The sequence below is a fragment of the Cariama cristata genome, unplaced genomic scaffold (assembly GCF_000690535.1).
Source record: "Cariama cristata isolate BGI_N322 unplaced genomic scaffold, ASM69053v1 scaffold15274, whole genome shotgun sequence".
Classification (NCBI taxonomy): domain Eukaryota; kingdom Metazoa; phylum Chordata; class Aves; order Cariamiformes; family Cariamidae; genus Cariama; species Cariama cristata.
This window is the reverse complement of record NW_009612466.1, coordinates 53,756-71,609: the sequence shown is the minus strand read 5'-3', so window position 1 is coordinate 71,609 and position 17,854 is coordinate 53,756. Positions and strand designations below refer to the sequence as shown.

At 40.5% G+C, this 17,854-nt stretch overlaps 1 protein-coding gene across 1 annotated transcript in view; it reads right to left on the bottom strand.

The window, feature by feature from the left end:
• LOC104160520 (ankyrin-2-like) overlaps positions 1–17,854 on the bottom strand; it is a 52,928-nt gene that overhangs the window by 16,915 nt on the left and 18,159 nt on the right. The window contains exons 3-4 of the mRNA XM_009698653.1: positions 9,012–9,110; positions 7,414–7,512 (exon numbers count right to left, since the gene is read on the bottom strand). Coding sequence (XP_009696955.1) covers positions 7,414–7,512; positions 9,012–9,110 — 198 coding nt within the window. The remainder of the gene's footprint in view (positions 1–7,413; positions 7,513–9,011; positions 9,111–17,854) is intronic.

The window sequence follows — 17,854 nt, the reverse complement described above, 5'->3', positions numbered from 1 at the left end:
GAATAATGGGAAGAGAATAGATTAGTCACGCACAAGAAAACATAACCTTGATACTGGGCATGGGTTAGGGCCCAAAAGCTTAGCCGGGGCAGAGTCTCGCATTTGAATTCTGGGCAGTCATCCAAAACAGCAGTTGGGGTTTGCCTTCCAAACATGGTAAAGGAAAAGCAGCACTGAAAACAACAATTTATTTTATGAATATGGTTGAGGGCTGGAAGGAAGACAATATGGCACTAAAATTATAAATAAAATGTTTGTATTTATCTAGTTGTGACTACGTTATATCTACACTCTCATAAATACATGGGGATAACGTTTCCACTGCCTGGTTCTTATTGTCACACCTTGCATCATTACGGTAGGGGTGAAATGCAGCACGTTGGTCTGGTGAGCCCTTACCCTTCCAGCTGGTATGATGGTTTATTGCAGGCTCCTAAAGTTTATACATTTTAAGAATAAATATTAGAGGCCATGTATCACATTACTAGCTGGAAAAAAAAACAAACACCACTATTTGTTTAAATTAAAATCTTTCAACCTGAACTATTCGTCCCTTTATAGCACTTTAACAGAGACTGTAAGTTAACAAAATAGACTAAGATGTATGTTGTAAATATTTTGTTTTCAGTCTTTGTTGGTTGACATCCTGACACTTTCAGTTATGTTATGGCTACAGCTAGGAACAGCTAGAACAGCTTTCGAGAGAAAGCCAACCTGCCCCATACCTCCAGATCACCACGCTGTTGCTGCTACTTCTGCAGGTGACACCATAAACTGGGCATCCTCATAGGGTTCTTTTTCCTTTAACCGTGTGACTTGGGGAAAAGGGAAAGTCCCACATGAACGCGCTGGTATTAATAATCATTATCTTATGTTCACACTCTGTTACCCTGTAAAGGTCCCTTCCAACCAAACCATTCTATGATGACTCTGTGTCAATCTGTAAGCACCACTTTGGTCTCACATGCACAGGCATCCCGCTCAATTCCACTTCCATGGTTGCCTGAGCTCATACTTCAAGATCAGGAATAAGGGTTGTTTATCATTAACTGATAATTACTGTAAGAGACAGGCAGCTGAAACTCAGACTAGTTTGAGGCAGGATGAATGAATATATCTGTTCTTCCATTGCTCTTAATGTATTACTTTTGTTTACATCTCTCAAAATCCATATAATCCTCCAGAAGGCATTTCTTCCCTTTTTTATTCCCCCCTCCAGTGAAGAGATAATAGGTCTGATCCTTTATTGCATTAGCAATGATGAACTGTAGCTAAATGACTCCTCTTGATATACAGCAGCTAAAAATCTGGCTGTCTGAATATACTGACATAAAAGCAGAAAGCCCAGCTTTTGTCATAATGGAGTAGCAAATACTTTGCAAAATACGCTCTGTTCTGAAGGTAAGATTATCTTTGCAAACCATGGGGAGAGCAATCGCTGGTAAAGCAAATCCTAGGGCATCCTGAGAGAGACAAGCTGATCATTGCTCTGAGAATCATTTAAATCCTCCCTTTGCTTTTGTGGTAGCACTGAACATGGACATCCAACGAGCTCTCTTGTCGCTCCTTTTTTGGAAAGCATGTTGAGGCTGGAAATTTTGTGCTACTCTAAGGATTGCTTCAATCTGATGAATTGATAAGAATACTCTAGCAGTCATGATAGCATCTCCTATGTGTTGAAATAGGAAGTGGTAACCATAATGGGGGCAAATTTAAACAAAAATATTTCTTGGCTAATGTGTTTGCAATGAGCTTAGAGCAGGATATTGAGGGAAGGAAAACAGAGGGCTTTTAAATAACAGGCTCAGCTTGGGGGAGGACTGATTTATCTAATCCTTGCTTTCTGTATCTGGGTCACTTTAAATAATCTGATGATTAAAAGGTAGCTCCTCCTTTCGTGAGGGCCCCTAATTGAAGCAGCGGTCAAAGCGCAACCTTAGCAGCTAGCAGGGAACACACTCTATTCCAAACTCAGCTGCAGAAACTTTCAAAACGAAGGGAATAATTTCCTTCTCAGGTGACTCCAGGATATGACAGTTCCTTTACAGTTACTGAACAGGAGCGAATTGTATTTCCTCATTTTGTCTTTTACTTTTCAGCTCTTTGTACCTCAATCACTTGACATTTGTCAAATCCCCTCATCCTAGGAGGTGCAGCTCTTCGCCTGAGGCTAACTTTCTTTGATCTTGTTTGGAATAGAGGAGGGTCAGGGCGGATCCATTCTGCAAGGTACCCGTGGTCAGAACAGCTCAGCATCACTGCCGCAGGGGACAGTCTACAGGTAGACTCTGTTACGAAGATTATTGCAGTCAGGGTATCATTGCATTTGGCAGGGCAATATTCCAGTTATCAGACATCTCTGATGCCTATACATGAGCCAGATGATACATTCCGACTTTAAGAGAAAGCAATAGAGACAAACGGTAATTTATCAAAGGGAAAGGTTGGACTGACTAAATCTGGTGATGTTTCTTCCACCTGGGAAAAAAGATCAAGAATTGGCAAAAGAATTCCTAATATGTCGCAAAAGTAGACACTGATTGAGAGGAAGATTACAAAAACAAGTTACTGTTCTAATGCACAAGCAACAAGTAAGAATAGGTTTGGGGTAAAGTGATCTGGCGGTGAAAGGAGGATACCGCTGGGCTCAGTGAAAATGTGAGATGGGGGCAGGGGGTGAGAGAGTGGTAAGCGGCCAATGCCACTTCCATGGTGCTGCATAACAAAACGTTTCAATGCCCCCTGAGGACTTTTTCTGAATTCCCTACTGAAACTCAGAAGTACCTTAGAGGATCACTCACACAAGTGAATACATATGGCAAAAGATTACATCATTCCACGGGATGACCTTGTTCTGCTCTGCGAGGAAATATAATCAAAGCTCAAAGGAATAGCCTGGACCAGCCCCAGTAGATTTGTTACCAACTTTACATTATAGTTTGTACCATCCAGTCCCCAGACACGACTTTGTATTCTCTGTGAGTGCAACTTGGTCAGACCTACACATGACCAAAAATCATGGTCAAATCAAGAAGAGAAATTGCAGAAATTGATTTTTTACTTGACGACGTGTATCTAGATCTGCTCACTGAACTATGAGCAGAGTCAACCAAGTGAAGGTTTTATATATACTCATTATATAAATATATTCTCTCCAGCAATACTTGTCAAATTCTAGGTGGAGGAATGCCAAAAAAGGACCAGCAACGTCTAAATCTCTGGCCGTTTCTGGGTGTGCCCTGATTTCAGCATTTGCCTGACACATACTCAAGGAAGATGTCAGCTCTCAAATGATACGTACGCAGGTGAAGGTGGAGTCATTCAATTAGTAACCACTGTGCAATTAAGCTTTGTATCAAAATAGAAATTACTTTTCTAAAAATAGCAGTAATGACATACTGGCTCAAGAGGAACAGACTTTTAAAAGAGGAAGATGAACAAAATAACAGCTCTGAAGGCCAACATGAAACTGAAGGGCAAAGCAAAGCAATGTAATAGAAAAACAAAATCCATAAAATCAAAGCCCCGAATGCTTAACAGTCTCAGATAGCACAGATGGGGTTTAAATCTCAGCGGTTACGATGTTTTTAATAGCATTTTCTGAGATAATTCTGTTATTTCATTGTGGCAAAGAGCTGGGAAGTAAGTGTGGTGTTTCAGATGTCACTGGTGCTAAGTTTTTATATAGGCCAGTGTTTTTAGGCAATTTAATGGAGAAGAGGAAAGGACAAACAATAAATAGAACAAGCTGGAGTTGAGGATACTCTTTAATCTATCAGTTTGTCATCAGTGAAGGAATTTTGTCACTATGGCAAATTGCCATCACTGAAAATGAGAATGACCTTGGCAGATACAAAGTTCTTTAAAGAGGAAGTTACAGAGCAACCTGAGTAACTTCACTGGCATTAAAACACTACCAATAAATGGCATTTAGCAGAGGCCTAAAAAGAATAAAGTGTGAAATAACAGATACCAAGGAGAGGATGTAATATACCCTCAATACCAACAATTGTCCCTAAAAGATTTAAGAGTGACAATATAGCACCTATTTTTAAAAATGGAATTGAGAGAAAACATAAGAAAGAGAAACTGAGCATTTCAGTCAATCTCTCATGGTTTTATTCAGTTTTACCTTTAATTTCTATTTTTGTTCATTTCTGACTTTCTCAATTAAGCTCTTTCCTGATACAATTTTTTTCTCTCCACCTTTTCATCAATGACATATTTCCTGACACTTAGTATTTGAGTCTTCAAGCATATTCTGTTCTGTCATTCTCTTTTCCTTTTTCTATATAACTTCATATCTTTCTTTTTTGACCAGCTGTAGGTAGATATGCTTGAATCTTTCTGATTTTTTTATCATAAATCATGCATCTATTCTTTATCCATTTTGAAGTTTCTGCTTTTCTTCTTTTTTTTGCTAACTTTTTTTTTTTTCTATGACTTATGTGATCCTTGAGTATGTCAATGCAATCTTGAGTAGAAAGGCAGCATTCACTAGCCTCGGTCCATTGATGGGGCCTAAAGAAGTTACTTTTTTATTTAATCTTCCAAGGGAAGCCTCTGGCAAATCAGAATTAGAACCAAATTCTTAGGAGTCTGCTCAGAGCCCTGACTAAAAAAAAAAAATAAAATACATCGTCTCCACTCATCATAGGCAACATATGTTCCTTCATATTCAAATTACTAGCTACCTGGTAACACGCATGTGAACGCTCACACACAAATGCTATTCAAAGTGTTAAATGCTATCAGTAAATATTACTCAAGCGCATTCAACATTTACCAAAAAGAAGATGGATCTAGGTCACGCGCCTCTCTCCCCGTGTGCAATTGTTTACTGTTGTGCTCGTGGCAGCGCTTTGACCAGGAAACCACATGACAGAGGGGTCCCTACCAAGGGACACCTGCCACTGGAAATGCCCCCTCGGCAGCGGCAGCAGCAAGGCGTTTGGAACATCTCCTCCTGCCTGACGCAGCTCTTACCTAGCTCTTCTGGAAAAGTGCAGCAGGCCAGAAAGTCACAACCCAAAGGCCCCCACAGTTGGATCACACCGCATTAAGGACTCACCCTCCCATTCAAGTCAATGGGACTTGTTTAATTAAGACAACATGGCACAAACCCAGGACATATATACACATATACATATATCACAGCAGTTTGAATTAATCCTGTCTGGAGGCAACCAGTAAGCTGTACTGGGGAAAAAAGGTCCTCCATCAGATTCATTCAATTAATTTAAGCAGCAAATGCCTGTTAACAGGTCTGTGTACATTACACAGAACATCCAGTGCTAACGACAAATGTGTTTAAAACTAGAATACTGTATAAAATAATACCTGTGAAAATAATTTCCAATTCTTGTAGGATGTTCTTTTTCTGTTTTCATTTAGAAAGCTTCATTTATTTTTCCAGCATAAGGAAAAGCCTTTATGAAGACTTTTTGAGGGATAACGCTTCATGAAAGTATCATTTTTACAGTCATTTCTCTTAGCATGCTCAAAATCCTAACATTAAAGACATTATTTCATCTTCTTATACACATGAAAAGGCTGATAAATGTACAAAGAAATCATCCAGTTAGGTCATTATGAAAGGACTTTGCTAAATTTTTGAGCAGTGGAATTACAACATTTCTTATCTTTAATGGAAGTAGAGTATGGGGAGTAATTGACCATGAGCTGTCCTGAGAGAGCTCTTTAGCAGTTGTTTAGGGGCAAAAAGCATAATAAAGAAAACGTTTAAAAAAAAATCTTGGAGTCAGCAGCTTAAAGATCTTTTCAATTTCACTCTCTTGTCTTAAAATGTAATGAAGGTACAGACAAACCTATTCATTTTATAAACCTATTCATTCATCTCCTGCTCTCTACTTTACACTGTCCATCATTAATTTGTAACATCAAACAGCAGAAAAACCCTCCAGGTCTCAGTTTCCCAGGCGTGGGCAAGTAAGGTGTGGAGCTAGCCAGACGACTTAGTATGGACTCTGACAAATCAAAACCTTTTACAAACTTGTCTGCGTACCTAATGATCAGGGAATGCACCGCAGAGAGACTGAGAAAAGGATCTGACATAGGCCCAGCTGTGCTTCCTGAAACTCTCTTCAACCGAGGCAGTTCCTAGCTGCACTGTTAAATCAGATAACCCTCTTCTCGGTCTGCTCACGTATCCCAGCAAGATTAAGCTAACAGCCTTTATCTTGCCTATAGACAGTAAGCGTGAGGAAAATCTAATTTGAAATTAACCTACCCCTGAAGCGTGACTTGTTTTTCTCATCGTCTTAGCTTACACCATTACTGCAAAAATGGTATTTGTGGTCACTGAATGATGCACTAGGACTCAATTTGAACACTGTTTGTTAGCTTGATGATTTACTTTGAGAATGCCACAAGCTGACTAGATGCTTCAGAAAGATGCAGCTTATCATAAATAGTCCTCATCTATACCATCTGTTCAGTTCTTCATAGCTACAGACAGTTGCCATAGTTAAGGTAGCATTTACAAACACTAATCAAATTATTTATTTGATAAATTGTTCCTAATCCTGAACAGAGGAAGTAACAGGTATCTCAAATATGTGTTCGGATAACTGGGTCGATTAATCTCTGGGGCTAATAGTGCATCTGTTTGATAGGGCAGAGGAGATAGGGACAGTTAGCTCGGAAGACCATCCACCACCCAGCCAGTTTGCAGTACGTTGTTCACTGGGAAGCTAGCACACCTTGTTTTTACAGCTCTGAAATCATAGCGGGCAGGCAGCTGCCACTACAGCCTTGCCCAAACCAGGGAGAGAAGAACTGGCCACCATCAGTCTCTGCAACATCACCCTCTTCTCTGGCACGTTTTGGAAGAGCAGACAAGCTTCGTGTCAGTGGAAATAGCAGGGCTGTTTTTACAGTTGGTTTGCATGCCAGGACAAGGTGAATTTCCCCAATTCAAATGTACATTCCAAACTTTTGATTTAAGTTCTTTCTGATCACATAAAGAATGAGTTCGGAAGCCTAGAGTAAGTTATCTGCAAATTTTCAGCCAACAAATAACCATGAAAAGCAATTGTCCAAATCAAACCTTTGAGAAATTATCTTTGTTACTGCTCACCAAATTCAGCTCAAACATATGATATAATATTTCTACACTTTGAAAAATTTCTGAAACAATTTATTAAAACACACGAGGAATTCCTGAAAGATTTCAATCAACAACAATGCGAGTTCCTGTATCACACAATGAGTATATAATGACTTCAATTCGTTATTTACTTTTATTCTACTTACCAGTGACTGCTACGTACACCTCAATTTGACTGGTTTCTCAGGCTTGGACATTTGCAATCACTGCCTAACATCTCAGATCTATCTTATAAAATCTCACCAAATAACTTTTAGAAGAGAGAAGGGAAAATAGCATCATACCTGAGATTGTGCATTAATATTGGCTCCTTCCTTAACCAGAACTTTGACAACTTCAGTTTGTCCTGCTAAGGATGCGATGTGCAGGGCTGTATTCCCCTTCTGTTATAGGGAGGGAAAAAATGAAAGACATTACTCTTCTTCAAGAATAATTTCAACCAGCAGTTCTTTATAACATTCATTTTGTGAGTACAATTTTACCTTACAGTTCCATGATGTTCCATAAACATCACAGGAGATAGAACTGGTAGTTGCAGCCATGAAGACTTCTTGAGTGGTTGTATAACACTAACGTGCTAACATAACTTTTCAGTGAAATTATGGAATGGGATTGGGGTATGGGACAAACTTCTAGGTAAAGTTTAGTATGGGTTAACAGGTTTTTTCATTCAGGTCCAGAGATCATGCCCTGTAGGAAGGTAGCTGAAATCTAGAAGTCCTAAAAATCAAGCTGTGAATCACATGAAAATGAGATTTCCCAGTACGAGATCCAAAAGGAAGATCTGATTGTTAAGTAACAGAAACCAGCCTTTTAAATGCAGAAGATAAATCTTTTTTTCTCTTCTCTAATTGGCATAGAATTAAAATGCACATTTTTGAAAGGTGTTAACTTTAAGTTAAGAGATGCACTGCACAATAAAAATGATCTCTCATAAAACAGCAGCAGTGCAGTAGACCACTGCTTTTGTAAGACCCTTGTATTTTTTCCAGGCCAGTATCTCATCCTGGGAGCAATATTTAAATGGCTTTATTAAAGAATCAAGGTTCATAAAACCAGAACAAAGCCCTAAAGTCCATTCTAGAACGTAGTTGTTCTACCACCAGGTTCACTGACGGGTGACTTAAAGACGTTTTTGAAAGAGGGAACTTCCATTTTTCCATCAATGATGGAAACCACAAGTTCAGCAAGAAGCTCTCTGAGCTGAGGACCAAGTGTTAACCTTGATGGAGACCCCGTGCATCAGCAATCGTCAAAAATCAGAGCGCACCACAGGGACACAGTGGTGGTAACTAAATGCAAAGGCTGAGCACAGCCAGCCGACCTAGGCACTAGGAGTCAAACATTACATCATTCAAGCCAACAAATCTGGCCCATCACAAGGAATTTACCACCCATAGACAAATAAATAACATACTGATTTGAATATTTTGGACATACGGATGTGTCTGCCTGAAGGCAAAACAGCTTATCACACAGGTGTTTTTTCCATTGTGCCCTGGAGTGAAAAGGCTCTGGATATGATACAATCAATTACCAATTTTCACAGATTCAAAAAAATCTACTATTTTGAGCTATATTCACTCTCTGTATAATGGGGATCTGTCATTGGAAATAATGAAAAATCTGGCATTGCTAAAACCTTTTACTGCTTCCCCTGTAAACAGATTGTACAAATAATGATCTCTCCCTCTTCATTTACTACAAACGAGCTTCAGCAAAGAACATAGATTCGCAGGCCATAATAGAAATAACATTTTAAATATCAGTGAAGTATTTATATTAGTATCTTATTTTGTACTTGAATTTTTTTTTCCTACATTTCTCCCATGTATTTGACTTTTTCTTCTTGTGAATAAACTTGCAGACATGCATGAATTACCTTAGTGGCAGAATCCACAGCCGACCCTCTTTCCAGTAATTCTTGTACAAGTCCCACATGGCCTTCTTTAGCCGCCAGGTGCAGAGCATTGAGTCCATTCTGTAAGCACAAGGGCCATATCAATTACAAATATCGGTTCTGAAGATACACATTCCTCCCTTATCCCGGTATAAGAAGATGATTAGTAGCTGGAATACTATTACATCTCTTAGCTGACTGTCTACATAAGTCACATATTTTGGACTTGGCTATTTAAGCCAAGGCACTGTGTGACAAACTTCTCCAACAACATTTTTCTCATAGCAACAAAGCCATCAAAACAAACCATATTTTGCGAGTATCCATGAAGGATTCCTTCCTTTCTGATAGTTTCGCATTTCCCCAGACTACTACCTTGGGTATCTCCATGAAGCGCATTATTTCAAAATTTCAGTGCATATCTGTCTTCTCTTTACTGTAACCTTATCTAGCCCCACTGAGGTATTATCAACACAGAGAAATCACAGGACTTAGACAAATTTACACAGGATGCGTCTATTCAATCAGGATTATTCCTTTCCTCCTTTCCTCTGGGATAACTGGTATCTAACAGAAACCCAAAATCACAAGTAGACCAAAACAGTTGTCCATTACATGGGGCTTGCAAATTATATTGATCCTTGACTCAGTACCTCTGCTGGTTTCTGATGAGCAAGTCTTCACTAAACTTTGCGGTTTTGTAACCTCATTCAAAAAAGGAAAAGAAAATTAATGAAATAAGAGATAGGATTTTCCAAAAAAGCAATCTAAGAAAGTTAGCGTCTAAATCCTTTTCACATTAAATAGGAATAGGATACTTTATCTCTTATCAGTTCCAGCCATGGAAACGGTATCTTCCTATTCCTAGTATCCCTATTCCACCCAAAGGAAAAATATAAAATGACAGTCTATTGTAGCTGAATCGCCAACCTATTTTTCACAATCCTACAGTATTTTTCATGGTACATCAGGCAGCTGACAGCAACAGATACTGCCACTGCCCTCAAGCATTCTCCTGTTTTCCATATTGCAAGCATCATAAGTGATACTCAGGTATTTGAGTAACTTGCAGCAAGTTTAGCACTGTGTAATTTTTATCACTTTCCTTGTCTCTAAGTTCATTGTCATTTAAATTGCAAAATAAACAAGCAGCTTTCTGGTCTTTTATTTGTCCATCCACAGAGGCAGTTCAAGCTTGCAATTCCCAGTAGGATTTTAAAGCACTCGACACTTTACAGGAAGCATTTAATGGGAGCGGGTCCAAAGGCTGCAGACACAGCAATCCAAACGCATTTCTGAAGTAACTCCATTTAATTCCACATTCACGTAAGCAGCACAGGCAGATTTTGTGGTCCAACTCAGAAGTGCAACCGCGAGAAAAGCAAAGGAACTGAAGGACGGCTACATTCACAAGCTGCCAACAGAATACCCTTTATGCAGCCTGGTAGTTAGGAAATGTTCACGAGTAACGTGGTTTCAAATCCCACGATGTGGGTAAAGCAGCAGCAACCAGACCTTCCTTATTGCAGAGGACCACTGACCCCTGAGCTGCAGAGCCCAGGGGTGGCAGCCGTGCCATGCCCTGGGTCAAGGATAAATTCTCAGCCAGAATTCTGTGGTGAGGTTGACCATAATCATCAAGATGAGGAACACTGTACAAGTCAGTGAATTTTTTGTAGGCTGAAAACATTTTGGAAAGCTCTAATCTTCCTTGTTTTTTTAATCTCAGTTGAGTATTAAATCACTATAATTACTACCTACAGTGGTCGACAGCTTTGCAATAGTATTTTGTGGGGAAACATACAGTGTTCTTATTGTTTGAGAAGAAAGCCCTGTTCTCATATCTAATCTCACAGATTCAGTCATCAACATTTTCTATGAAGGTATGAACAGTAGCTTCGACTCCTTACAGCTGTACCCAGGTGATGTATTCCTACGACACATCATTAACCTTTTTCACTCTTTGCGAGCAGACTGACGTCCACAAACAGCAGAGAGAAACTGCAATATTGCATGGCCCACGTGAATTACGTGCAAATTCTGAATGCAAAAAGTTGGGGCAAGCTTCTTTTCTACTTTACCATGTGCCAAAGGATGGAGAAAGCAAGGCTTGTCCCAGTGCTTAATCAGTAGCAATCTCTCAAAATACCTGTATTCATACCCCTAAAACACATACCTAACGGTATCGCACTAAGTAGCTGAAAGCTAACGTTGCATAGATAACGTGAGTTTCTTTGCAACATATGACTTTTTTTATTCATTAAAACATATGCAAAATGAATACCTGAGGTCTGGTAAAAAGGTTACAGAAAGGAACTATAGCCGAAATACAGTTCCTACTGTACACATTCAAACTCTGTAATCCCTTAAATAAAGTAAGCTGGGGCAAGCAGTAGCAGAAGCAAGCACTGCACTTTAAACGCCGAGGGCCAGCACGACTGAAGCCTTAAAGCAAGCTCTGTTCCTCCATCATCAGAGCCATCGTGGCCGTTATTTCCCAACTCACAGGGCTGATCCCTGCTACTGATGATGCCGGAAGCTCAGATTTAGTCAATGCAACTCCTCCGTTCCTGTCAAGTGGATTCTTGTATTTTAAAAGAACAAAGGTTTCCGATACTTCCCTTTTTCTCTCCCATGCCTATCAAAAAGTTGAGGGGGTCGGGGGGGGGTATGATATGAAATTTGAACCGTGCAGCATAGGGACTGCTCCTCCCCACAACGCACGCATAACTACCTTTCTTTGAGAGGCTCATTTGTAATTCTGACTCTCACAGAAGAACACAATACTAAGCCTTCTAAGCTTGATTCCTGAAGTGTTTCCCTGCAGAGCCCAGATCCCTCAGTTCTTTTTCTCCTCTACCACTGAGCTAGAGGCGCCAACATTTTGTATCCCGTAGGGTGCTACAAACAGGCACACATACCACATCTGCTCACAGCACTTATTATAGCATCGCCCTACATATTTTCACCACACCAGAAGAGCCCACAGATTTCTTGTACATCACAGAACTCACCAACCTTTTCTCAGCTAATCAAAAGTCAGCCACTTTCCTCCCCGCAAGACAGGCTCTAGGTCTCACTGCTGATGTCTGAAAATCACCCAAAGAAAGTCCATGCTACTTCTGCCTTTGTATCCAGTTGCCTCCTGGAGTGACCCTCAGGGAATGGAAGCTCTTCAGCCGCTGCCCAGTTCAGCATCAATCCTGTGGGGCCATTTACTCCTTCTTGGACATCCCCCAGATCACTGTTAGATCCAAGAGCAATTGTGGTTTATACTACTCCTGCCTAACCCCGTTACACCAAAGCAAACTGACCGCACTGACAGGCACCTTCTCGGCAGAACATCAGATTAACCTATAGTTCAAAGACCCTTTTAAAGCAGCGAAGTCAGCACTGCCACCAGAAGTGCTCCCGCTTCTCCCGTCCTCTCCTCTGCTCGTTTCTCTCCCCACCACCTCTCTGCAGGTCAGGTCCCTCAATCCTTCAGTGTGAGGCTGCACACCTGCTGCTGCCAGCACAGGAGAGAGCACAGCACGGAAGCACGACTGGCGAGCCAGGGCAAGGCCAGGATCGCTTCTTCTGTAGCGGTATTGACTTACTAAAAAGACAAGAGAGATCCCCAGCAGTTGTCTAGCATTACTGCAGCTTCACTGACAAACCGCGTACCGAAGCCGCACTATGGGCACAGTGCCAGCTTCTACACCCTCCCCTCTAGGCCCAGCTGTGACAGGTATAGACGGTAACCTGGTAGTCTGAGAAAGCTTTACCCACCTTCTGCTGCTAAGACTTTGTGAGAAGTATACGGAATATAAAAACATTTAGATGGGGGAAAGAAAAGTGTTTGAAGGAAGTGGGGAAAAAGTCTTTATACAAGTGAACATTTGCTTGCGTTACTTCAGTATACAATGGTCACTGCACTAAAGAAAACAACCTTTGTTAAAAATAATGATTCTTACTTCCCTGAAGCTTACTTCCATTTGAAGGTATTCGTTAAGTACTAAATATCTTTAAGAACATTAGGAAGTAAGAATGGATATTAACAAAATTAACTCTCTTCTTTCCTGTACGCTAAGAGTCTGACCCCTTATAACTTCCATCGACTCTGATGGAAGTTGAGATGCAACACTTTCCAGGAAGATCTGCCAACGTTTGAGTTTCCAATTACTCTTGCCTTTGCCACACAAGGTTAGAATGGCATTGAAGCAATTTACAGAAAAAACATCACGAAAGTCAACAAAAATAAAAAACAAAAATCTATTTTTTTAATGTTTCAACATTCTCTTGAAGCATGCAATGCAATGCACTTTTACCAAGTTCCTTCCAGTGACGCTGTGTTCACAGGCTTATATATATACTAACAGGCCAATAGCAAAGCATAAGTTACAAACACAATGAAAATTAAAAAGCTGTTGTGACTAACTCTGCACGGTCGTCCTAACTCCTTTACATGTTTCGCCAAAGTTAAGAAGGCATCTGCACTCACCAGTAGAGGCTGAGACCAAAAAGCAGTATCATAGTCTTTGTTAAAGTCAAACACTTTTCTCAGCCTTTTTAACAGATGTCAGTCTAAGGTTGCTGCAAATTCTCTCCTCTGAATAAATCTCTTGGGGAAGTAAAAGCGCATGCAGTTGACCTCTTTTCAAGACGAATTTAAGAAAGGGCACATTAGAGAGCTGGGCACGGCCTTCTCAAGGCCAAAGGTTTGTTGAAGTTTTTTGCCCAAAATATCACAAAGAAATAAAGTGGACGGTCAAAAAAAGAAAAATCGTTTCAGATTATGAAAATTCTCTCTTTATGTTGCTTTATAGCCTATGAATTCATGAAAATGAATTAACCTACTGAGTGACATCAACATGTGATACTGTCGACCTCATTATGACTACAGTGCTACTTCAGTCTATAGTTAGCACTACTGGGAGTGGTAGCTGCTTTCCATTTGGACTAAATGAGGGAGTAATTAATAGCTGGTGCTCCGTCTCACTGTAACTGAAGCAATAAAGACGCCAATCAAATTATAAAGAAGCCAACAAAATGAGAGCAAAAGCCAAAGAGATCTAAGTGTTAAAGAGCCTTGGAGCTGCAGGCCCCCCAAAACTACCTAATATTTGAATCCTGTTCCGTTCAAGGTATCAGACTTCACATGCACTCCTTGTGAATACAGAAGACCTCTTCAAACCAAATGCCAAACTCCATCAAATTCTTCCTTCCAAGAAAGTAATTCCACAACCACGAAAACTGACAAGCCTCCAAAGACAAGAGGGGGAAACATTATTTTATGTTGCCTTTTGGATTACCAATTCTGTTTCAAAACGCAGCAGACAGCTGATGAACCCTCAGACTTGTCAGATTTTGGGGTCTAACTTCTGCTAGAACCATGGGCTGCACAAACGTATACTGTAAAATTAAAGTTCATTTTGCTAGTCAATATTTTGAACATTGATTCAGAAGCAAGTTGTTTTCTCCTTCTACATTAACTAGAAATAGCAACCACGTCCTAAAATAACTACATTTGTAACATTAGGAAAATAGCTCTAAAGGAATCAGAGATTTCCAAATGGCTATCAGTTTTTCATCCTATAAAATACCAGTAATTAGATTTTTTTAAAGGGACTGTTTATAAAACTGGGAAATTTCGTCCCCTGACGTTTCTAACTCTCTCCAGAAATAAAGAAATAGAAATTCATTCTGATTTTCACAATAGATGATGATGCTTGAATTCAGATTAAAGTAATCAATTCCATAATAATTTAACTTGATATGAAGGTAGCATTCAATCAAATATAATTAAGTAATAACTAATTATTAACTATATAACTATATTAATAACTGTAACTAATCCCTGTATTCAGTATATCCAGAAACATTAAGTTCCATCAGATTTTGGAAACAGGTGAATTGGGGAAATACTTCGATTTTCTATAAAGACAGATCTCTCTGAAAACTTACGACCTGAGAAACAAACGCTAAAACTGAAGAAAGCATCTATCTTCTTGTGTGAACTCTGTTCAGGAAAGCTTACTCTTAACATCATGTACTGTTTTCTAAAAATAGCATTACACTGAGAAAAAAAAATCCTGCATATACCAGGTTTCATTTTTGAAAGAGCATTCAGATATCTCACTTTTAAAAATAAAATACACCCCCTGTGTTTCGCAGACAGCATGTTAGCTTTTCCCCTTCGGCAGCTGGAACACAGCCCCGCAGACACCCCATCCAAACCCCTTGGAGGAGGAGGAGGAGGAGGAATAGCTCTAAGGCTGCTGTCGCAGCTGCCGTGGCTTAGTCACCATTCCTTAACCTCTAGAAGAGGAGGCTGCTCCCACTCCTAATAAAATTTACAATAGACCAGTGATGCTTACTTAAGAGAAGCTGAAGGTTTCAGTTATCAAAAAGCTTTGTGAGCAATTTTATATGGCACCAGTATTGGAGTTTGCAAGACGCTGAAGTGCCTGTTTGTGCTCAATGGACAGTGAAGGTTAAGAAATCGGGCTCCCTCGTCCCAACAATGTCGGACGCCCATCTCAGGTCATTCTTTGTACTTGGGAACTCCCACAGAGTAATCAGTGACCTCAGGGAAACAGATCAGCCAGTGCACAGAGAGAAGTTTTCCCTGGTTAACAGGGCTGAGACAATCCAAATTAGAGATTAATTTTGTTCATAGATCTGAAGGGGTCATTTTAGCATTTTTTTGTTTTGTACTGTTCCTCAAGAGCCCAAAACACTTCATATAGTCTAGACAATTCCTGAGTTAACCCAGATGTCAGGTAAAATTACTTAATTAAATCATGTTAATATGGGATTTTTCTGTTTTGCACACTAGCCAACCACTTTTTTTACCCTGGTAAGTGCAGGTGTAAGTCCAGCTTTGATCTTAAGCCCTATGCAGACCCACAGATTCTGAAAGTTGGTGCTGTTGCCATCTATCATCCAGGAACATTTTATCTATTTCAAGTCACTAAAAAATCATGCAGCATCTGTTCCGACATTTGCATTCATCTGGCTCTGCAAGAGGAGCTTTGCCAGCCAGCTGCAGATGGGACGCACTTCCCACAGAAGATAAATCTGCAGCAACCGTGGTCATATTCCTCTCACAGCAAGCAAGAGAATACGAACACTGGGAAAAAACTTGTCATGTTTCCAAGCAATTATCATATTAACTGTTCTCTGTCCTGGAGGTGATCCTTTTTGTTAATATTGGTGCTTATAATCAAGACATAAAATTTGCTGGATCTATGTGAACATGGTAACTTGAGTCTGGATTTACTCTCTCCTAATTGGGGAACTTGAAGTTCACCAGGTTGTCCCCCATACAACTTGGCAAGTTTTTTTCTTGACGGTAGGTCTTTTAATGGTAACTTTCTTCTAGACAGTAAGACAAGATTCTTTCCCATGTGTTTTCAACAAGCAGCACATGGAAAGCCCCAGTTCTTATCCTGCTCATCATTAAATTTGTTGGCACAGACAACGGAACTGCTCTTACTTTTGTGTCCCAACTCCTGCCTGCTTTAATCATCTGCAACTTTTCTTCAGCAGGGAAGGTAATGTCTCAAAATATTTTAGATTATTTATTTTCTTACTCTTCCACCTACTCTTTTTTCAAAAATAAATAGTGGCCACAATTGTGAGGTTTTTTTAATTAGTTTTGACATTTTTCTAGTCTGAATGTCAGCACATAAGTATCAGAAAAGGAACCGGGAATTTTACGGAGGCTTTCTTGGCGGTACAGGTAACATTTGGATAGTATGAAGTTCCGGTTCAGGAAAACAGCCTTCTTCAGACTAGCACTTAGCTGCATACTTAATTTAAATTATTTAGGACTTAAATGTAGTTTTAAAATTGGACACGTAGCTAATTTTCCACAGAATTAAGGACTTAAGAGATCTTGAGAACATGTCCCTCCTGTCATGGATTGCCATGGCAGGGCTGTCTCCCTGCAGCCCCCGTGCTGCCTGCGCGCGCTCTCCCTGCAGCAGCCGGGCAGCCTGCACCATCACCACCATCGCCACCACCACTGCCACCGCCCGCAGCCTTCTCCTGGTCCCTCCTGCTGCACCATGTCCCAAAGTCACAGCGCGTGCATCTTTGTTTTCCCTGGGTGAAAGTTCCTGAAATAACATGATTTCTGTACCACAGGCTATTAAAGAGGGATTTTTCAATACTGGTTTTCAGCACAACGCCACGAGTTGTGCACAATGTGGCTCACAGCGTGGCCTGGGACAAGGCTTGCGGGATGGGATATACTGAGGGACTAGGAGGAGCAGCAGCAGACCCAGCACAGGCTTTCCCTGCCGCCTGAGGAGAGTGGTCCCTGCACTGAACATCCCCTGAACTTCTCCCGGGTCTCATCTCAGACAAAACCAGCTGCTTTATAGCAGAAGGAGCCTGAAAGCCAACTAATACGTGTACAGCACAGATGATTAGGGAACCAAGACTCAGGGGTGAAACTGGGAAGGCAGGTCATTTAACAGCATAGGCACGCTCATTATCTTCCCAGTCACAGCCAAAGCACAGGAGGTTTTCTTATAACTTATGTGCAGGGAGGGATATGGAGTATAACCAGGGATGCCACACCAACACCTTTCACTAATCATTGTTATTCACAGAACCCTTGCCCAAGACAGATAGCACAGTCAATGTATGTGGGGGCAGCATGTTCACAGTCTTCTCCTCTGCTCCCAAACTTCCCCCAAATACCTGCATCTTTCTACCAGGAACTCTTCCTCTTTACAGCTCTTCCACTGTTGGAGTCAAACAGAACAAACCGTGCTGCCAACAAGTTGAACCTGACGCTGTGGTCTACAAAGGTGAATAGCCTTTGAAGTTCC